The sequence below is a fragment of the Sceloporus undulatus genome, chromosome 4 (genome assembly GCF_019175285.1).
Source record: "Sceloporus undulatus isolate JIND9_A2432 ecotype Alabama chromosome 4, SceUnd_v1.1, whole genome shotgun sequence".
Lineage (NCBI taxonomy): Eukaryota > Metazoa > Chordata > Lepidosauria > Squamata > Phrynosomatidae > Sceloporus > Sceloporus undulatus.
This window is the reverse complement of record NC_056525.1, coordinates 32,093,342-32,116,487: the sequence shown is the minus strand read 5'-3', so window position 1 is coordinate 32,116,487 and position 23,146 is coordinate 32,093,342. Positions and strand designations below refer to the sequence as shown.

Sequence of the window (23,146 nt, the reverse complement as noted above, 5' to 3'; positions counted from 1 at the left end):
TATGGCAAGGCATTTCACAAGAGGGGTGGGCAATGAGTCCAAAATGAATGAAGGTATGGTCTGGACATTGCCATGCTGATTGATGGACATGGCAAATGGATTTCTCTTGGACATAGTAATTTCCTTCAGAACTGGACCTTTCCAAAACATTTCTTTGTTATCACTTCCTTTCAGTGATCAATTTCTGCAATTTTGGCAACCACAGTTGTCAGCATGAGTGTGTTAATATTCTCAATGGACACTATTGCCGCTGTCGTGATGGCTACACCCTGCAGGCCGATGGGAAGTCTTGTCAGGGTAAGGTTTTTTTAATACAAAGCTGGGACCCAAGAATGTATATATATTTAAAAGATAAGTACGTTACATATGCATAGAAAATCAGGTAGGTGGGGAACATTTGACTTTATTAATAACTAGGTTTGCCATTTCAGTGTGCTGAAACACTGAGTTGAGGTGTTCAAAATAAGTCATCCACTGGCATTGTGATGCTCTGGATTCATGGGCATGTTTCTTACAGAATTTAGGAAAAGTCAGGAAGTAACTCTTCTACATGGCCACGTAGCCCGAAAAACCCACAAAAAAACCATGGAGTTCCATATTATTTAGGAAATATTTCGGCTATTAGATCTTGTAGTGGGACATTGCAACCTTCTTATGTGGGCATTAAAAATAAGTTGGATTTATTTCTCTTTAAATCTACATAGGCTTTCAGTACATTGCTTTGTCTTTTCAAGATTGCTCTGTCTGGCATCATATCTTCTGTCATATTTGATATGAGAAATATCAAATTCTCTTTTTTGCGATAATAAAACATTTCTTAGATGAAGGGGCTGCACACACTGGCCATAAAGGCTGGCCTTGGGGTCCACATGATGAATGCCCCAACTCCACCCCCAGGGTGATGTGATACCACATGCCACTCCACATGACACAGAGCCAAAGGAGCGCCTTAAAGCCGTGCCATCACAGCTATCACACCCTTTCCAGGGTGCAAAAAGGAGCCAGATGGAGGCCATGGTGTGCACTTGCCCCAATCTGGTGCAGCTGCAGGTGGCTGCAGGACGCCCCTTACAGGTGGTCTGCATGGCCTTGAAGAGTCTTTCAGAAGAGATCATTACCACCAGCACCAAACCTGAATGGCTGATATTGGCTTTTGCTTCTTTCATCATTCTGTGTATAGAAATGGGTGATTTCACAACTAGTTCTAAATAGGTAGCATGAATCTATCATTACAAATACATTTTTTAAAAAAAAAAATCTGTAGAAGATTAGAATATTCTTATTCTCTTTCCTGTGGGAATTTCTTGAAAAATCCAAGTTTTCTTCATCATTTACAAGTATGCATTCTCTGACTAGCACAAGACGATGCGCTCAGTAGATCAGTGAAATATTTTTTGTGATTTGTGTTTCAGCCAGTGACCTTTGCAATAGCATAGAGCATGGATGTGAATTTAAATGTGTCAGCACTGCAGGATCTTATCACTGTGTTTGTCCAGAGGGTCAGCAGCTACATGCAGATAAGAAGACATGTAACAGTGAGTATCAAGAGCTGTGTATGGTATGGAATGGCCAGTGGCTCCTCAAAACACTTGAAACTCTACACCCAGGTCCTTTCATGAAACTATAGCCACCAGTAGTATAATAGTTAATTTTAGATCCTGGACAATGGTTGTACAGAGGGCTTCCAAGGTTTCATGGAGGTGGCATTGAAGATAAGGACTTTTGTTGAAAAACTTGGAAATACTACTTCTTTATTATAATTCCTAGAATCCACTCTTCCGGGAGTGGGGGAGGAGATGATGATCTCATTTAGCACTTACAAGGAAATAAATATGTTTTATTGTAGAAAACAATAATATATTTTGAAGTATGTGTAGGCATCTGTGGGAAGCTAGGGGACTTCATTATTCCCCTAGGAGACCTTGGAGGGCTGCACCTTCCACTGTACCCACACTGCAAAACCCCCAAACAAACCCAAAACATTTTTGCTCCCAAAGACCCTCAGTGGGACTGAGAGTCATTTTTGCCATATTTTAGGCACCCAGTACATTTAGACCAAAGGGGCCTAAAAAGTGAACTTACAAAAACAGTTTACTTTCTAGTTTGTTTGTTTTTAATCTCTCCTGACCCTAAAAGGGCACAGGAAAGCCAAAAAAACAATGTGGCAAAAATGCTCCCACACACATTAGAGTGCATTTGGAGACAAAATTCTAAATCCCTTCCTACTGTAAAGATTTTTTATAAAAAAAATAATAAGAAAGAAACTTATTACAAGCCAGCATTAAACGGCATAGCCTACCCATGGTTGTCCTCGTGCTGACACTAGGTCTCATTTGATGAGGAAGTCTAGATTCCAGGGCCCAGGCCTATGGCCCTGAGATCCAACACTAGGTGCACCACAGCAAGCAATGTGGATTAGTCTAGATATCTGATAGGCTGGTAATGATGGCATTTTCATCCTGATCCAACACTATTCCTTGTGTATTTTAACTGAACACATCCTTAGGATATTTTTCTGCTTTGAAAACCTAGTAAGAAGTTTTCAGTCAGAATACAACAGAAACACTTGGACTGATCAGGAGCCAGGACGTTGTGAGAAATATATCAGTTTCTAGGTATGAGTAGGCTAGGTGATGGATTGATACTATTTTTTTACAAATACACTACTTTTTGTGCAAAAATTCCAAATGCAAAACTATCTCACAGCAGATGACCATTTTCTTCTACTAGGTATCTCAGTATGTCAAGACTCCCTTTCTTTTTGAGGAGAAAATATGAGTGTTCTTTATATTCCTACTAGTGAGTCCTTATTGGGCTCTGGTGTCTGTTGACAGAACACTCATTACTACTGAAGCTACATGGGCATCTTTCATCCACAGTGATGTGTACCCGGTTTGTTGAGAAACCAGAGTTATGTGTGTACACATGATAAGGCACTAGAGACTGGCCTTTGTGGGCCAGTATTTGAGTGCTCCCCTCCTCAAGGTCACCTTCTTGTTCTCTAGAAATGGGACTAAGGAGGGATCTTCAAATCTGCAAATCTCCAAAAGATCTATGGGGCAAGAACTGCAAGAAGCAAAAGGAATTCTTAAAGCCAAGGAGCTACTTAAAGCTTGCAAATGGCTAGATTTCTCCTTTTAGGAATGAACAAAGTTTGGATTAATTACTTTTGGGGGGACTGCAGCTCATGGAAATCCCCCAGTCAGGCTTGGAAAATTCTGGGAGTTGTAGTCCACAAAAGTCCACAATCTATGGAAATTGGAGGATGTTTACTCAATATCATAATCTCTCTCTCTCTTGGGTTACAGAATGCAAAGCAGGGCATGTAGATTTAGTGCTTGTGATTGATGGCTCCAAAAGTGTCCGGCCTCAAAACTTTGAGCTGGTAAAGCAGTTTGTGAATCAGATTGTGGACTTCCTGGATGTGTCCCCTCATGGCACTCGAGTGGGGCTGGTTCAGTACTCCAGCCGTGTCCGTACAGAGTTCCCTCTCAACAAGTTCACAACGGCAGCTGATATCAAGAAGGCAGTGCAGAGGGTGCAGTACATGGAGAAGGGTACCATGACCGGCCTGGCCCTCAAGCACATGTTGGAACATAGCTTCACTGAGGCAGAAGGTGCCCGACCTCTTTCTCAAAATGTACCAAGGATTGGCCTGGTCTTTACTGATGGACGCTCTCAAGATGACATCTCAGAGTGGGCCAGGAGGGCAAAGGAGGCAGGTAAGAATGCAAACGGAAAGGGTGGCAATTACCTGAAACATGTGTGTGTTAACCAAGATTCATTTTCCCCATACCTCTACTCATGTTCTATTCTCTGAACTTCTTTGATCAGTTGAAGTGTTTGGTCAGATCTTTAAGCGTACAGATTATGCTTTTCACCTCAGTTTATCTAGACCAGAGCTGGGAAATATGTGGTCTTCCAGATGTTTTTGGTCTGATGTTCATTCTCTATCATTGACCAGGCTGCTGATGGGGTTTGTAATATGTCATCTGAACGATGAGAGGAATTGGAGGCTATACATTCCTCAGACATGAGCTACATCAAGAGTGGGCAAAGTCAGTCGTACAGATGCTATTGGACTGCACCACACTGCCAGCAGCCCTGGCAAGGACTGCCAATGGCAAAGCTTACTGAGAGTTGCAGTCCCCAAACATCTGGAGATAACTACTTTGCCCAGTTTTGATATAGACATTAATTTAGAATACTCATGTTAGTGAGAACCTGGTTATCAAGTACATGTTCAACACTGTTTAACTTAACTGAACTGGGCTACTATAACTAATTCCAATTAGTAGCTATTTATTATTGTAATAGATTACGGTATATCATTATTTTAAAAATCATTGGTGCGTTATAAACGGCCATTTAGTACGTGCTCCATGCGTACTAGGGTTAGAAAGGGGCGTGCTAGGGTTAGGAAAGGTCTTACCTTTCTCACGGCCCCTGACCCTAGTACGCACGGAGCGCGTACTAAATGGCAGCCCCTGTCCACACGGGGGGCGCCATTTTGATGTCTCAGACGCACAGCGTCCGGATGTGGCGCAGCGGAAGTGACGCTGTGAGTGCGCGCCTTGCGCCTCGCGGCGCCACTTCCAGGGGCCAAAAAGGAGCGCCATTTCAGCGTTCCTTTTTAGCTGCGCCAGGAAGCCTCGTGGTCTGGCCACTGGGGCTTCTCGGCGTAGCTAATGGCGGCGGCGGGAGACCGCCCACTTTACGGCGGTCGGTAATGCACCATTATTTTCTATTGCTACCAGTGCTGATCTGGATGATGAATATTGTAGTGTAAGAACATTTGAAGGGCGACTTCTAGTCTTATTTTATCTACCCTTGCTAACACTGGGCGTCAGACAGAATTCTTTTGCACTAGTTCCTTTTGAGCTGGATGTGGAAAGGATCAAAACTGAAGTTGTCTGCATACAAAGCATGTGCTCTACCTTTATGATATGCTTCCTCCTTGCTGTTGCCATCTTTTTAAAATAGCTCTGACCTGGCCTAGATTTTCCTAGCATTCACTATGCTAAATGAAGAGCTTGGAAATTTCACCTCATTGGACTATAACACTTATGTTCTAAATACTGTAATCTAAAAAGTAATACATCATGTTAAAGGTTGGGTTATTCCCTAATAGTATAGATCGTAAATTTATAAAAGTGTGTTTGTGTGAGTGTGTGTGTGTACTGAACAGCCATTGGTTTCCTGGGAACTGCATCTTGCTTTCACTGTAGCTTGCTCAGCTTTCTTAACTGCAGAATTATATGTTTCGGGAGATGAGAGAATGACTTTTTAAAACACTTTAAGCTCTGTAGTGTAGATAGGATCTAAGCCATTTTGTAGGCAGTCTGTCTGGGATGGCAATGTCTGCTTTTAATGGCATGGGCAAAGCATCTTGGCTCAAAAACCCTCCTCCACCATTGGCAGACAAATCAAGAGTTTGCTGGAGCATTCCAGCCAATTTTGTCTCTATGTTTCTGGGCAGTGTCAGGAATTTGTGGCTAATTAGCGAATTCTCTGGTTTCCTGCTGTTATTGCCAAAAGAAAAATGCATAGAAGTCTCAGATTACCATGCCTAGAAAAACTGAGGCCACTCTTTTCCTTTCTAGCTTGTTACTACACTTGAAGAGACAAGGAGAAGAATTGGTACAAGGTCCTTTCTGAATTGAATGTTGACAGCTAGGGTTCTGTAGTTAAATCCAAAAGGAAAGGGGCAAGGAAAGGTTTGTCAGTGTTGTGTCTGAAAGATCCTACTTCTCATCCAGCTATGTCTGTTTTATTTGATTCAGTCATTTGGACTGAGATGTCCTAGTTTTGTTTTTCCCATGGTAGGAACAATAGGATAGGATCAAAGTGGACCCACAATATTCAATTAAAGCACACCTTACTTGATTCTGAACTCGTCATTCCACAGCTCTGACACTATGCTCTTACTTGGTTTTCTAGGTAATTGCCCAGTTTAGATGCTAGGCCACATAGGCTTAGTTGAACACAGTTTATAATGTGTTCCATTCCATCCCATTTCCTCATTAATGAGCAGGGTTTAAAAAAAACCCAGTCCAGATAAGCATTTGTAGATAAATATATATTTGAAAGTATATTCCTGATATATTTTGTCATAAAGTGTATATTTAAAATATGGCGGGGGGGGGGGGGAATCTTGTGGAATCTTCAAGACTTAACACATTTATTATGGAATGAACTTTCATGTCTGAGTGTTGGACTAGGACTAGGAGTCTGAGAAACCATGGTTCAAGGTCCCCCCTCATCCATGGAAACCCACTGGGTGACCTTGGGCAAGTAAAATTCTCTCAGTTTCAGAGGAAGCCAGTGGCAAGCCCCCTCTGAACAAATCTTGTCAAGACAACCTCATGATACGTTCACTAGGTTGACTGTAAGTCAGAAGTGACTCAGGCATGCAACAATAAACATGACTACCCTTTTTATGATTATATTTTCTCTAAATGTATGTATTTCTAAGTTTAAAATATGTGTTTTCCAACATATTTGGGTATTATATAGGCCCGGGACAGATGGTCACAAAGTAACATGCTACCACCGATTCTAGGATTAGGGACCATGCATGATGGCAGAATTCAGAAAGATCAGATTCCTCAAAGATCTGTCTTCAAGTTTTTTCATCTGGTTTTCAGCACTGACCCAATTATTCCATGGCCATGTTGTTGTTGTGCTCCTTGGCTGGATAGGAAGGCTCATTTTTATCCAACTCTACAACCAGGATTACTAAATGAAGCTTAATGGTAGTAGATTTGTGACTAATGAAATGAAGTCCTTCATAAAGAATATAAAGAAATTGTGGAAATTGCATCACAGGATATAGCAGCAATTTTGTACAGCTTCAAAGGAGGTTTGGACAAATTCATGGAGGTTAAGGCTATCAGTTACTAGTCAAGATCAATATCAGTATTGTTTTTCTCCAGTATCAGAGACAGTATGTGAATGAACAGCAGTTACTGGAGAACACAAATGGGACAATATTGTTATAATCACATCTTTTTAGACAACAAAATGGTTGACCACTATGGGAATAGAGCACTAGCTCATTCCTTTGATTCAACACAACTGTTCTTATTTTTTTAGTAAGTTTTCCCCATGGGTGTTGAGACATAATAAGGGGCACTTGATTAGGTCCAGATGAGCTCAGTTTAATGTGTTCATTATAAATAGAAATAGCAACAAGTCTTGGTAGAGCATCCCCTATTTGCGCTTCAACAATTCATTAAAAGATGATGGGTAAATTACAGAAGTCCAGGAACCTATTTTCAGGCCTTGGGATGAAACAAACAAAATTAGCCCCAAAAGCCCACTTCTGAGCTTGGAAAGAAAACTCCAAGAGGAGCAAAATATGTTACAGGGGCCTGTATTGCAATATCGCCTTTCACTGATGCTTTCAGCAGAAATAAAGCATACCTGGATCAACCCTTGGGCACAGTATGAACTGATGGACATTGGGGTACACTTGCTGAAACATTTGTTCCTGTCCATATTGGGAGGGGGGTGGATTTAAAAGCCCATTGCTTTTCCTTTGGGCTGTGGCAAGAACCTTACTAGAAGCTGAAGTTAACGGTGTTGGTTTTTCAGTCCTTGTTCAGTTGAGTATTTGGCTATTGTTTACCAAGTTTTTGATACCAAGCTATTGTTTACAAACAGTTTATGAGTCATGTGTGGACTGCCATGATTTTTTAGGAAAACAACCATTTTTTCAACCCTTGGAACTCCCACCTCCCCAAAAATATACCCACTTGCAAAGAAAGTGGATTGTGATGTGAAAAACTTTCAGGAAACAGATTTTATTTAAAATAAGGCTTGTGATATGCATAGGCTATGTGTTAATAAAAAATAGGGGTTAAAACAGGAACTAACTTCCAACAAGTTGCAGCTGCAGTAAGGTTACCAGGTGTCCCTTATTATAAGATTCCCTTATTTGTGGGTTGAAAAGTCTGACCCTTATAAGGCTGATAGGTGTTCCTTATTATAAAGGATGTCCCCTATTAGTGGGTTAGGAAGCTCTTACTTTTATGTAGACTGAACAAGATTTAAAAAAAACAACAACCAAACTCCAGCTCTGTATTTTTTATTGTGGGCCCTTCATAAAGTCAGAAATGTATAGTGTAATTTGTGCATATGAACAAATAAGTTTATTTTCACAGAGAAACATGTGGCTAAAGTAACTGAAATCAATACTTTTATTTGATCTCTAGGCAGAACACAGTCCTGCATGCCAAGAATTTTGACTGTTCCTTATTGCTGTTTTGAAAACCTGGCAACAATAGTTGGACAGAATTTTGCCATCTCTGCAAAGTCCTCAAGTGGAAAATTAGTTCCTGTATCTGTATCTGTTAGCCCAATTCATGGGGCATAAAAGTTTAGCAGGTAGTATAGTTGCCATTCTGGTTGTTGTTGTTGTATGCCTTCAAGTCATTTCTGACTTATGGCAACACTAAGGTAACCCCATCATGGGGCTTTTTTGGCAATATTTGTTCAGAAGAGGTTTGCCACTGCCTTCCCTTGAGGCTGAGAACATGTCACTTGCCCAAGGTCCCCCCCCCTTAAGGGGGGGAGGGATAAAGTGTTTTTAATTGTCATATTTTATATTTTACTGTTGTTAACCGCCCGGATTGGTTTGCCAGAGGGCGGTATACAAATAAATATTATTATTATATTATTATTATTATGGCTAAGCTGGAAATCAAATCCTAGTCTACAGAGTCACATTCCAACACTCAAATGCTACACTAGCTCTCTGGTACCTTTACTTGTATTGTATATGTCATGTATATGTGTTTGACATCTATATCTAATGGTGGCACAGTCAAGATGTTCCTCTGCTTCCATTAATCATTTCATAGCAGTGGATGTTGAGGTTCAAAAAACTGGGCAAAGTCCTAATATATTTAATTATTTTTATCCTAAACTTTGATCCATTCTATATTTTTGGATCTGCAGGCATTGTCATGTTTGCAGTTGGTGTAGGTAAAGCTGTTGAGGATGAACTGAGAGAAATTGCGTCCCAACCAGTGGATCAGCACTTTTCTTATTCAGCAGATTTCAATACCATGACCAACATTGTTGAAAACCTCAAAATCAACATCTGTCCTGGTAAGTGATTGTGGAATTTGAGTTGAGTGGAAGCAGATACCTTTGACTGTAATGGTGGTATCATTTGAATAACATAGGCCCTGGTACATCCCGGCCCTTTAAGACGCCCTCTTCATGTTCAAGGGTTGCCTCGGGGTGGTGCTTCCAGATGCTCCTCAACCCTAGCATGTCAAGAGGGCATCAAAATGGCGGTGCCCTGCACACAAGGGTGAAGCCATTTTACGCAAGCGCCATGTAGCATCCGCAAAGCACTACACGGCACTTGCGTAACGAGTGTCCCAGTGGTGCACTGTGGTGCACTCATTATGCCACCACCACAGCGTGGAAAGAAGCCATTTTTTGCGGGTTCTTTTTCCGCTGGCAGGAAGCCTCACCGTTTGGTGGCTGAGGCTTCCCTCTGGCGGAAAAAACAGGCACTGGCAGGCCACCCTTTTTGGGCAGTCTGTACCCCGCCATAGTTAGAGCTTGGGAAAGTTTTCTAAAGACCTCAGTTTCCAAAATTCTGCAGCCAACGTAGGGCCATGCTGTCTAGGGAATTCTGGGAGTTGTAGTCCAAAGGGTAACATTTCCAAGCATGTTTCAGTAAATCCCATAATGGTTCATTCTGCATGTCCCGCCTCAGAAGACACTCAGCGTCCAAATAATTTAGAACTAAACTTAGTATTGCTAACTGTTCATCGGTGATGAGACATGTAGCCATATGTTTTGCAGTGATTTGGCTGCAGAGACCAGGGAAAGCCCTACCATATTTATGATATGTCCTTTATTATTCTTTATCGAATGGTGCATGTCTGCCTCATCAGCCATATGTACTTAGAAGCTGAGATCCTGTATTGCATTGGTAGAACATAAATCTCTCCCAGGCGTAAGTTACATGTCCTTTCCCTCTCTGAGTTCTCCCACTTGTTGTCTTATCCCAGACCGCTGAACAGTGGTGCGGGAGAGTGACCAGCCAAACAACAAGCAGGTGGTTTTGGGAGGGAATCATGACATATGGAGATGTTGAATTCCTTCACCTTGACCAAAAACTAAATACATCTGCATATGTCACTATCAGGATCACAGCCAGATTCTTTGTGTTATTTTTCATTATTTCTGGCTCTGATGAAAATTTATGGTTATATAAGCTCACAGTGCTGTTTATGTGTGGACTTTACTATAGATTTTGTCCTCAGTGCTGCTGTATCTATCTTGCATGGGGAATGAAATTGACATTAAAAGTCTATTACTCATTATCTCACAGCCTCAGTGGTTTGGTTTTCATAAGGTGTTGAGTGCTATTCAGAATCTACTGCTATGATGTGGCTCACCCTGCAGGTGGCCTCTGCATTATTTATTATTTGATTTACTAGTAAAAAATCAGGGTGGAGGATCTCAAGGTCATGTATATAGGTCTGCTCCTTTTTGCTTTCTCATTATAACAATCCTGAGAGGCAGGACAGTCTGAGAGAGCTTAACTGGATCAAAGCTCTCTGAGTGAATTTCATGATTCAGTGACCACTTGAAGTCCAGATAACAGCAACCTCACCATGGCTTCTTATATTAAAGCTGTGTGGAATCTTCTGTGTGCAGACCTGCTTAAATGAAACAAAAGAAGTGTTATGGAACTGCTCAGTTGTTACTGTACTGACTGATCATGGTTAAATTTGTTTCTGAATTTGATTGTGATTCATTGTCAGAACATTGGACAACTGTAGTGTGTCATCTAATGTCATGCAGGAATCTGTGTCAAGCAGAGAATTATTTTTCTTTTTTCTTTTTATTAATTTTAACACAAACAATCTAATTTACAATCAGAGTAATACACATTCCAAAAATAAAAAGACAGAAAAAATATAGACAAGGGGAAGGGGGAGAAGGATAACTAATACACAGTGTGTTTCTGACCCCACACCTATCCTGATTGTAATGAGGAAGAAAAGGAAAAGGGGAAAATATTATTCTACCATTACACATCCAACTAAATAATCCTACAAAAAACAAAAAAATACTAAAAACCATAGCCACATATTCTTACATTATTTGATTTCTTATTATTCAAATAATCCATAAACATTTCCCAATCTTTCAAACTGTTTTCAGTTAGCTTAGACTTTAGAACCGATGGGCCCGAACAGACAGGCCAAAATAAAGCTGCTTCGGGTCACTTTGTAGGTATAGAGGCCTGTTACAGACTGCCAAAATAAAGCTGCTTCGGGTCTCTTTGGAGATATGCTGTTTAAATGATGCATGGGTCCTAAGAGTCCGGAGGTCGCGCCAAAGCCACACTCCATTCCTCAGCACTGGAGTGCAGCTTTGGTGCAGCTTCCGGATTCTTGGATGCATGCATCATTTAAACAGCATATCTCCAAAGAGACCCGAAGCAGCTTTATTTTGGCAGTCTGTAACAGGCCACTGTTTAAATGACACACACATCTTAAGAGGTCAGAAGCTGCTCCAAACCTGCATTCCAGTCCTTAGGATATGCATAATTTAAACAGCATACTTTCAAAGTGAGCTGAAGCAGCTTTATTTTGGCCTGTCCATTCAGGCCCAATGTTAATTTGGCCACTTCAGCTAACTCAGCAACCTTAACAATCCATTCTTCCATCATCTTCAGTTCATTTCCAAGTTTGACCAAACAATATTCTTGTGACTGTTGTCATATATTGAAGAAGTAATCCATATTTGTTGGCCAGTTCTTTATTCATAATGTACAGCAAGAATATTTCTGGTAACATTACAAAATCTACTTTTAAAACCTTTTCGATTAACATATAACTCTTATACCAGTAACTTTTCATTTTTTTACAAGTCCACCACAAGGAGGAAAAGGAGCCCTCCTTATCTTAACATCCTCAACATTGATTTGAAATATTCTGGGACATTTTCAACAGCTTCTTTCAAATTAGATACTTTCTATACATCATCTTATACAGGTTTTCTTTTCAATCACTGCATAACATAAATTTTATATCTTTGGACCATATTCTTCCCCATGTTCATATTAATGTTCTGGTTTTCTTTGCCTGCCAGATAAATCTGGACAACGCTTTCTCCCATTGCACAAAAGGTATTCTATTTCTTATAATAAGGATCATTTGCAAAAGAAATAGAAGCCGTGGCAAAACATTTGTCTTTATTACTGCCATTCTGCCCCAAAGGGATAAATTTAGCTTTCTCTATTTTTCTTAAATGTCTTTTAATTTCTTTCCAGGCTTTTCCCACAGTTTTTCATAGTTGTTACGAAATAAGAAACTGTTATTCTTTGTAACTCCCAAATATATAATCTCCCCTTTCCAACTTTAAAATTCAAAAAGTAGTTAGTTTATTATCCCCTTCTGAAGTCATATTTTTAGCCAGTGATGTTGTTTTATCACAATTATCTTTAAACCCAGAGCATTTCCCAATGCCTTAACTATTCCCAGAAGAGCCTTGATTGAGTCCAGTGGGTTTTCTGCCATTATCGCAAGATCATCCACTTAAGCTCTCAGTTTATACTGTTCTTATATTTACTGTCACCCCATAAATCCTGTTGTCTTGTCTGCTATGTCTCAATAGGGTCTCCAGTGCCAAAATAAATAGTAAGGGTGAAAGGGGAATTAATTTTCTGACTACTTCTATATCATAGCTGGAACCCCTAGACATTCAGGTTTTTTAAACTACTCAGACAAAAGATCCTAATTATATCTTACATTTCAGTTACCTTTAATTAATTAACTTCCCTAGAGCACTGCATGAAGTCCAGTGCCAAGAAAATTATCTCAGCAGTTCAGAGAGATTCTACCAAGGAGTCTAAGGTTTCCAGTGATGCTGAATCTTTCCAGAAAATATCACATTATTTTTCTAATACATTTTTCTGGGTTTTTTTTTTTCAGAGGAGGGCAAAGGAGAAACTGACTTCCGCAATCCTTGTGAATGTGAGGCGCTTGTGCAGTTCCAGACAAACACTCTTGCAATCCTAGAAGATCTCACTGATAAAAATATCCTTTTCACATAATCTTCATAAAGCATAGAAGCCAAATTAATCAGGGATGTTCTATAGGTCCAGCTCAGGCAGGATTTGGAATTCTTAGTACTGTATGAGTATTCCATCATTTGGGTTTGTTGGACAAAGAACCTTTGGCTTTGGAGAGAAATGCTTGCAGTTCCAGTCTAGCAACTGTGCAGAGTGTATGCTGCTCATCCAGGAGTAGGTGCCCGGCCATTATCATGCAGCATTTCTAATGAAGGAGTTGAGCTTGGAATGCTGGCTCAGGCATTCTGGGATCTGTAGTCCAAATAAATTTTAGTGGAAAATGTAGTCTAGTATATACAATGGGAGAGCCAGTGCATGGTATAGTGGTTTGAACATTGGTCTACAACTCTGGAGACCAAAATTTGAATCTCTGGCCATCGAAATCCACTGGGAGACCTTGGGTGAATCACATACCTTGGGTGAGTAACACACTCTCAGTCTCAGAAAACCCTATGATAGGTTCACCTTAGGACCACTATAGGTCAGAAATGACTTAAAGGCACACAGCAACAACAATATACAGCAGGAGTGGGCAAGATGCAGCCTACAGGTCTCATGTGCCCCTTGGGACTTTAAGGTGCAGCATCTAAAGTCCCACTGAACTCTCCCAAAGCCCCCAGACCACCCATTTTTTAAAAAAAAAATACGGGTGATGTAGTTTTTTTTTGGGTGGGGGGTTGCCTTCATTCCCCAAATGGCTCTCAAAAAGTATAGCAAAGAGCAGGTGATTTGCTTCACAAGAACTTATCTTTAAAAGCAGGGTTTACTGGATAGCCATGGAGGCCAATCTCACTCTTTGTAATATTGCTGATTTATAATAATATTCAAAAGTATCTTGTGGTGTTCAGAAAGGCACATTTTTGTTTATTTATTACAATTATTTAAATTACATTTTACAGGACAGAAATCCTCCTCGGGTGGTTTTCAGGTAACATCAAAATAATAAAACCGTGGGGGAAAGGAGGTGACCATTGCAGATATGCTATGCTATGTGTAATGTTGAGGTTGGTGGAACAGCATTGACCCTCTGTTCGTTCCCATTTGTTGGAACATAAAGCTGTACATCCCAGGGGCCTTTTTTCACACTGCAGTTATAGTCCCCCTTACTCCCAGTTCTATAAACACAAGCATTGATGCTATACTCCAACAAGGCCAACCTTAATAAAATCATAATGAACCAGATTAAATAAAAATTCAACAGAATCCTTAACACTGGATGACCCTGTGGAGGAAAGGGTGAGTGCATCTGAAACAGGAGCAGGGATTTGTTGCTGTTCTCATGTGCACTACCTCCCACTCTGTCCTAGAATCCTTTCCACTTGATAAAAGATGGTCCTATGGCTAGGGGACATAGGGGAATGGGAAGTCAAGCTGAAACAGACTCTGAGGTTTTCTCTACCCAGATGCCTCCCATCTATAAATTCTTCCCTATAGCTTTCACTCCATATTGACTGATATAAATCTAATTTCCCCCCAAAGCTTTCTTTGGCCCGTTACAGACGGGCACTTTAGTATGCGCTCCGCGCGTGCTAGGGTTAAAAAGGGGTGTCCTTTCCGGACGCCCCCAACCCTAGGACGCGCGGAGCGTGCGCAAAATGGCGGCGGCCGTTCCACATGGCCGCCACCATGAGGACATGAGGACCGCGCCACCTCTATACGGGGCGGGGCGGAAGTGACGTCCTCACTCCGCGCCAGGGCGCCTAGTGCACCCTTAGCACGGAGCAGGAAGGAGCTCCGTTTTGGAGCTCCTTCCCAGTTTGGTCCACTGGGCGCAGCCTTCACATGGCTGTGCCCAGCGGACCAAAGGAGAAAGGGGCCAGCGGTCCCTTTCTCCTCCTCCCCGCCGCTGCGGGGTGTCCTTGGGGCTTGAAGCCCCAGGGACACCCCTTTTCAGGCTGCAGGGAAGGGGCCTTTTGCCACTTCCCCGCAGCCTGAAAAGCGGCGGATCGGGGCCTCAGCGGCTGGCACTCTCGACACTGAGGCCCCGATACCCCGGGGAAAGGGGCGGGTGCAGCCCGCCCTAAACGGGTGGTCTGTAACCCACCTTTGTAGAAGAGGCAGAAAAACTGGCAAAAACAACAACAGGCTGAAGATTAGGAATTGACAGCTTCCTTAGAGTTGCACACACATACTTTTTGCTGTATCTTGGGGGGGGGGGTGCTTTATTATCCCATGCCTCCCTAATTTTTTAATTTTAATTTTTACTTCCTTTTTATTGCCCAAAAAGCCATATCAAATGCTTTTGGGGGACTGGAAGTGCCACATTATGAGTCTGCTGGTTTGTTTTAGGCTCAGGAACAATCTTTTCCTCCCAAAAGGATGTGACCAGAGGTTACTTCACATTGTGGGGACGACCTCTTCTGCCTAAAACTGCTCATCCTCCCTTCCCAAAATGGCCCCTAGAGAATATGGGGAGTTCTTCAGATCCCTAATTGATTGTTTACATGCATTTATATCATGTGCTCTAGAACTAGAAAGGTTGTCAGAGCAGATCATATATTAGTTTTTTAAAAGGCAAGAAAAGCCTTATCTTTAGCCTTCACCTCTAAAAATACATGATACAAAGGGAAGGGAAAGGAGAACAAAAGAATGTGACCAGAAATTCTTGTTATATGGATGTTCTCTTTTCTTTCATGATTAAATGATTGTTCACACAATATTGTCCATTGCTTTCCTTAATATAACCACTTGGTCGGATGACTGCTAGACTTGACCAGCTAGAAAACCAGATTGCTGGCAAAAAATGATCACCATGGACAACCATCCTTCATTTGGGTCACGGACACATCCTGTAGCTCATTGTTGGCATCCCTAGACCTGTTGTAAATGGTTGATTGTTCTTATATTACAGGTTCACAAGAGGAAGTGAAACCGGTCCCTTCTTGCCTTTTTTTTTTTTAACTTAAGAAAATCCTTTAAGGTGGAACGTTGAAACATACATATACATATATATGTGTGTGTATTTTTCCTTTTTCTTGAGATGGATGGTTGGGTTGGTTGTGGCAAAACTGGTTCAGCCCAACAGGTGGACATCTCAGAGAAGGAACAGGAAGTAGAATATGAATATGAATAATCTTCAAAGAGCTACTGAGATTGGTCAGCATTCATGGATTATTTCCTGGAGCTTTGCAGCAAAGCCAAGAAGCTAAGACACCAAAATGGCATCATTAGTAAAGATTGGTCATGTCCTCTACCTTGGAAAATTGCAATTTTTTAAAGCCCAGCCATGGCAAGAAGAGGCAGCAGTGTCTTCTAACATCCAGAAATACAAGACTATCCAACCCTCCCACTTCTTCCTCACTGTGAACAGCAGTGCCTGGAAGTTCTTTGTCTAAACATTTCCACTTCGGTTGCACACACATACTTGTTTTTTAAAAGGAAATATAATTTAACTTAGAAAAAGATGCTCCAAAAATCGATCTGGGACATTTCTGACTGGAACAATCTCCATATTGAGCTTCAACTTATCTTTAACAGTATTGATGAGAACTTGTCATTATCCCCAACCCCTCTCCAAAAAAAGTTCTTTAAAAGTTCTATATGTATGTATGTGTTTGTGTGTACATATATATAAATATATATCTTTCTGCAAGCAAGGTGGGATAGTCATACTTTTAAACAAACATGTTTTTATTATATGTAAATTTTTATCCTGACTAATAAACTTGCTGAAGATTTCCTACCTGCTTATGTCTTTTTCCCCCCACTGGGGACTTTGGAATTGGTGGAGAGTCATAGCCTCCTTCCATGCCCATCTCGGTTGTACTGTATAGATGCTACAGAATAAGATCAAGCATAAATCTCTTGAGGCCAGAACACAAAGGCATGTTGTCCACTGATTTTAGAGTTAGCACCACACACACACACTTTCTTGCTAATTGGGGCTGGCTGTGCCCTTCGGCAAAATGAGGCAGTTGCTTCAGGGAAGATGGAAGCAGAGACGGATTACAGTGTTGGTGGGCATGTATGTGTATGTGTGTCAGCTGGCCTGCCTTTCATCCCTCATAATGTCTTTCATCTTCTTTGTTCTTCTTGCTCCTTTTTCACAGTTGCCCACCTCAGAAATAAAGGAAGGGATAAAATAGACACCCGGTCTCTGGACTGCAGTAGAAACAGGCAATATGGGAGTGATCAAAGTCTGTTTGGGGCTGCTTTATTTCAGTTATTACAGAATCTGGAAAAGGACTGGACAAGTGTGTTGGAGACCATGCCTGAGAGTCGGTCCAAACAGCTATTTTTAGAGCACTTGTCTATTTCATCCATTTGGGACATAATGTGGTAGCTTTTCTAGTCCCAAGACTGCAACCCAATGCATATAATTAGTCCTATTGAAGAAAATGAGACTGATTTTGTGGCCCAATCATGTTGTAAGAGACTTCAAAGGTCACCTAATCCCCCATCAAGTTAGCAATTCTATAGAATTCCCGATACTACACTTAGAAAAAATGAAATGCACAGATACAGGATGGGGGACACCTGGCTTGACAACAATACATATGAAAATTGGGAGTCCTAGTAGACTACAAGTTAAGCGAGTTAACAGTGTGATGCAGCAGCCAGTGTAATTCTAAGATGTATCAATAGAAGTATAGTATCTAGATCAAGGGAAGTAATAGCACCACTCTAGTCTGCTTTTGCTCAGGTCTCACCTGGAATACTGTTTACAGTTCTGGGAACCGCAATTCAAAAAGGATATTGACAAGCTGGAGCATGTCCAGAGCGGGGAGATTGAAATGATGAAAGGTCTGGAAACCATGACCTATGAAGAGAGTTTAGGGAGGTGGATATAGAATCATAGAGTTGGAAGAGACCGCACGGGCCATCCAGTCCAACCCCCTGCCATGCAGGAAATCCAAATCAAAGCATCCCCGACAGATGGCCATCCAGCCTCTGCTTGAAGACCTCCAAGGAAGGAGACTCCACTACACTCCAGGGGAGTTTGTTCCACTGTCGAACAGCCCTTACTGTCAGGAAGTTCCTCCTAATGTTGAGTGGAATCTCTTTTCCTGCAGCTTGGATCCATTGTTCCGGGTTCTGTTCTCTGGAGCAGCAGAAAACAAGCATATGTTTAGCCTGGAGAAGAGAAGGTTAAGAGGTGATAGGATAGCCTTGTTTAAATATTTGAAGGGATGTCATACTGGAGGAAATTATTTATTTATTTGATGTAGATCCAGCCTTTCCCCCAAAATGGGATTCAAGATGGCTGCTGCTGCTGCTGCTGCTTCTATCCCACCCTTTTCACAATGTAGAGAATGCAGGTAACAACAAATTTAAAACATTACAAATTAAACAATGCAATTAACATTTGAAAAGTGTAAAGTTTTTTTTTAAAAAAATTAAACAATTCATAAAATGAAAAACATTACACATTAATAATATTAAAATGTATTTTTAATTAAAAAAACCCTATATTCAAACCTTGACATCTGAGTAGCAGTTTGAACAGCCTGATAGCACAAAAATGTGTTCATGTACCACCAAAAGGAGAACAGGGAGGGGCCATACTGGCCTGTCTAGGGAAAGAGTCCCACCAAGAAGACCCTCTCCCTTGTTTTTACCAAATGAAGGTGCTGGAACACAGAGAAAGGCCTCTCTGGACCATTTTAATGCTGTAATGGGCTCATAAAGGGAGATACAGTCCTTCAAATAATCAGGACCCAAGAAGAGTCCACCAGTTTGGGGGAAGCCTATCACACCATCCAGCAGCTAAAAGTCCTGAACTCAGTAGGGCTTATCTCCAATAGATGTGTACAGGATTGTTGCCCTGTTTGCATCATAAAATTAAGTATGTACACATGCACAAAATTGCCACAAATATATGCATACATTTGTAGGCAGAGTTCACAGAAGAAAGAATGCATTTAACACTCCCAATCTACCCTGAATTCTCTTTAGTGAATTTTTTTCTGAAATGGAAACTAAGCACTGGCAGGGCTAGTGAGTACTAGGGGGGAGGTCCTAGGGGAAAAAATCTTGTTTAAAACCCTGGACAGCTGCCTCCAGTCAGAACTGACAATATCGGCCTAAATGTCTCAGTAGTCTGATTCATAATAAGAAACTTTCCTAAGTTCCATTTCAGAGAGCTGTGAGAGGCCTGCTTGATAAAATTTTGTTGAAATTTCCTCTCTTGGGATGGCTGGAAATAAACTGGTTTCCCTACTGGTTCCTGTATATAAGAATCTGGACAATTGGAGTGTTTGACTATGTTGATGAATGAGAGCTTGTGAAAGGAGGTGGCCACTCCCCATAGAAAATGTAAGGCATAGAATTTTCACCCACCCTCAGAACAACCCTTGTTTTCACAGGTGAAACACTGAATGGAGCATTAAATCCCCATAACATGGAGTGGAGGGTGTTGGTTGATCATACCACACACATAGCTCCCTTGGCTACCCTCAGGGGATGAAGAGAAGAAATCCAGAAAGTCAAAGCTGTATAGATGTATTGTTGGGAACTCTGAATCAAGTAATTCATATATTGCACAAAATGAAAATAAATTACATTTTGACCTTAACATCAGAAGAACAAACAGAGAAAGAAAATTCAGACCTAAAGAGGATGGTATGAATAAACTTTGATGAACATTTGCTTATTTTGCAACAACCTGCTCTTTGTTTCTTGCTCCATTTTGAAACTCATATCATTGCTCCTTGAGCTATAAACATTTTAGTAAGAAAAAGAAGAAAAAGAAATAACCAAGAAGTCTTGGGGTAGAAATTCTTGAACAAACGGGGTTAAGTGTTGAAAACTGAAACAATGTTTTTTTAAAAGCATGAGAGAATCTCTGAGAATGTGCAAAATGCTTTCTCCTCACCACAGGAAAACCAGCAGGCACCCTCAATGCAAATCAGAGTAAAAAGTATGATTTCTTGATTTGAAAGATCCAATCCATATCCGAGTAAGCATGAATGAATCCATGTTTCTGGTTTCTATCAATTTTGTTAGTATTCAGCCATAAATTCAGCTCATCAAGTTTCTACATAGACTGTGTCTTTAAAAGAAGAAGGAAAAGGCTAAACATGCATATTTATTCTTGTTTGCATTTCCCCCAATATGTACATTTTATACACAAATATCTCAAATATAAGAATATTCTGAAACTATGATCTATAAGGGAGTCCCCTGTTGTTTGTGTCATCCTACACAGTTTCATCTAGCAGCAATATTGCCAAAGGCTTTCTCTATAGTGAACACCCGCCTTCAATACATCAAGAATCAACAATTATCTGTTTTTCACATTTATAAAAACCTAATTGTTGGGGCATTTCCTAACTATTAAGTGACTTAAAAGCCCTTCAAGCCACGTTGTTGTTGCATAGGTACATAACAGTCATTTCTGACTTATGGCAACCCTAAGGCAAACCTAGTATGAGGTTGTTGTTTTTTTGGCAAAAATGTTCAGAGAAGGTTTGCCCTTCCTTTCCTCTAAGGCTGAGAGAATGTGACTTGCCCAAGGTCAGGCAGTGGGTTTCCAGAGTCAAATGAAGATTTGAATCCTCTTCTCTGGAGTCATTGTCCAATACTCAAACCACACTGCTCAGTGCTTAAATCACTACACCACACTGACTTCCCTTTCAAGCCTTATCTCATGGGATCCTGTAATTATAACATTGTTGTCTTTTTCATAGTTTTTATTAGTTTATAATTTGTTGTAAATCACATAGGGATTATTTAACTAAGTATGCCTATACAGGCATGTCTATATAGGCCATTTACATTGGCTTCCCCTGCCCTTGCAACTACTTGTCCAGATGATGCAGGGCCAAAGACTCAATTTGAGTGCAGACTGTCATCACGTGGGAAGGCCAATTTCACACCAAATCCAGGCCATCCCTGCCTTTATCCAGTTTAATAAAAATCACCATTTGCTCTGACCCTTCCAGGAAAATCTAGAGCAAACCAGAGCAATGGCAAGTGGCTGTTTACACATGCGTCCACTATGCTGCCCAGAGCCACATTGCTAGTGCAAATCACTTCCTCTAGGTCAGCGGTTCTCAACTTGTGGGTTGTGATCCCTTTGGGGGTCGAATGACCCTTTCTCAGGGGTCACCTAAGACCATCGGAAAACACATATTTCTGATAGTCTTGGGAACCGAGACGAAAATAATTTTATGGTTGGTGGTTACCACAACAGGAGGAACTGTATTAAAGGGTTGTGGCATTAGGAAGTTTGAGAACCACTGCTCTAGGTCATAATGATGCACTCATTGAATCATTTCCTGTATTGCTATGTATTTTATATGTATTATCCTACTAGAGATGCCCCCTTCCCACCCCCACTCTCTTTGTGTCGTGTCTTTTTATATTGTAAGCCTGGGGGCAGGGATCCGTCCAATTAAAAAGATTGTATGTACAGCGCTGTGTAAATTTACAGCACTTTATAAATAAAGGTTAATAATAATAATAATCAGCCATTGACTGATACTGTTTTCAACCTCAGAGGGAGCAACCCACACCAGTGGCAGCAGCTCTGGGAAACCCAGTAGTAGTGAAAATAAAAAATTGTCATTGTTTCTATTTCATTGACAACCCCAACCATGATATTAGGACTTTTGGATAGCATTACCACATGTGAAGGAAACGTAGTTAACAGCATTGCAGTGTCTCCAACATTTGGCAGATATTTACTTATTTATATAGCTGAATTACAGTGGAGTACTACGCCATCAATAAATCATTTTAAAACACCGTTCCTGTATTTTAGATGAAGTTGATCATAATGGAGAGTATTTCCAGAGTGACAACTATAAATCATCTTCTATTATCAACCTTAGATCTTTTTCTCAGGACCAATTATGATCCCATTATATTACCATAGGTATTGTCAATCAAGACAACCTGGGCAATACTGAACCCAAATTTTAGGATACTTAAAGAGGCAAATCCTGTGATCTATTAAGCATGTTAAGAGACCTGAATCTCATCTGGTGAAAGATGTTCTAGTCAACACCAGAGGTACCAAACAGTACATTCTACACGAGGAGCATATTTTGATGATTTATGCTGCCAAAGACAGGAGGATGGGAAACATACAGCCTGATTTTATACACTGTTATTCAGAAATTAAGCCCCAAGTGTGTGTGTTGTATGAAAGTTAGAGGCTGATCAGTTTATGAGGCTGATAAATACCTCTATGGCAGGCAACAAATTAGAGATGGATAATATACGCAGGGGTAGCTCAGCAATTTAATCTAAAGTTAACAAGAATAACAATCTATGCACTGTAATCCTATATTAGGCCTGTGGAGTGATTCTGTAGGGGCTTCCTCCTAACAAATTATTTAGCCATATTATTTTAACATATGTGTAAGCCACTTTGGGTCCTATAAGAAAGAAAAATTGGGTAATAATTGATTAATTAGACAAGGCAGTTTGTCATTAATGGCATATACCCACAGTTCTGTAGCCAGAAGAAAAGAACATCTTAGACATTTGAGAGAGCTGCTCTTGCAGCCAGACACCAGCTGGGCACCTCTACCTCCCCCAGTTACTAAGATGTGCCTCAGCACTAAAAATTTGCCTTGAGTGCAGCAGTGGGAGAAGAGCATTGCAAGAGGTACGGAATACCTCTCCACTGCATCCCAACATTAAATACATGGGTATCACCTTTGGTTACTCATGCATATGTCACGAACAGGATTTAGGTCACAGTGTTCCACTCAACAGAGTCGAGAGTCAGGACTGCTTTGCTCCTATTCAAGAATGGAAATTTCCAGTCCTATGATCAATGCGTAGTTGTTTAAAGCCATGGAACTGCAACACAAGTTAGAGTTAGCAATAGGAGGATTGGGACATGGCTCAGCAAAGGTTTCTATCAGTCACAGTGGCAATAAGGATCCTGCTTAAGCTTTGTAACTTTTGCCAGGACTTGGCCTGCTGGTTGGAGCTGTGCTGCTGGCTCTGCTTTCTTTCAATGGACAGACCAAGAGAAGAGGCATCAGAAGAAACAATGTTTGTGTGTGGAGAAGGGACAACATAAACTGTGTGAGGTGGGGAAAACATCTCTGAAAACGAAAGAGGAGAAGTATCCAGGAT

The 23,146-nt window shown here is 40.9% G+C and overlaps 2 protein-coding genes across 2 annotated transcripts in view; one reads left to right on the top strand and one right to left on the bottom strand.

Moving 5' to 3' along the window:
* Positions 1-16,789, top strand: part of MATN4 (matrilin 4) — a 60,495-nt gene extending 43,706 nt beyond the window's left edge. Inside the window, exons 6-11 of the mRNA XM_042464910.1 lie at positions 175-297; positions 1,413-1,535; positions 3,309-3,722; positions 8,962-9,114; positions 12,972-13,076; positions 15,800-16,789. Coding sequence (XP_042320844.1) covers positions 175-297; positions 1,413-1,535; positions 3,309-3,722; positions 8,962-9,114; positions 12,972-13,076; positions 15,800-15,858 — 977 coding nt within the window. The 3' untranslated portion in view covers positions 15,859-16,789. The remainder of the gene's footprint in view (positions 1-174; positions 298-1,412; positions 1,536-3,308; positions 3,723-8,961; positions 9,115-12,971; positions 13,077-15,799) is intronic.
* The window catches only part of RBPJL (recombination signal binding protein for immunoglobulin kappa J region like), a 233,698-nt gene that overhangs the window by 89,874 nt on the left and 120,678 nt on the right, over positions 1-23,146 (bottom strand). The gene's annotated exons all lie outside the window — the stretch shown is intronic.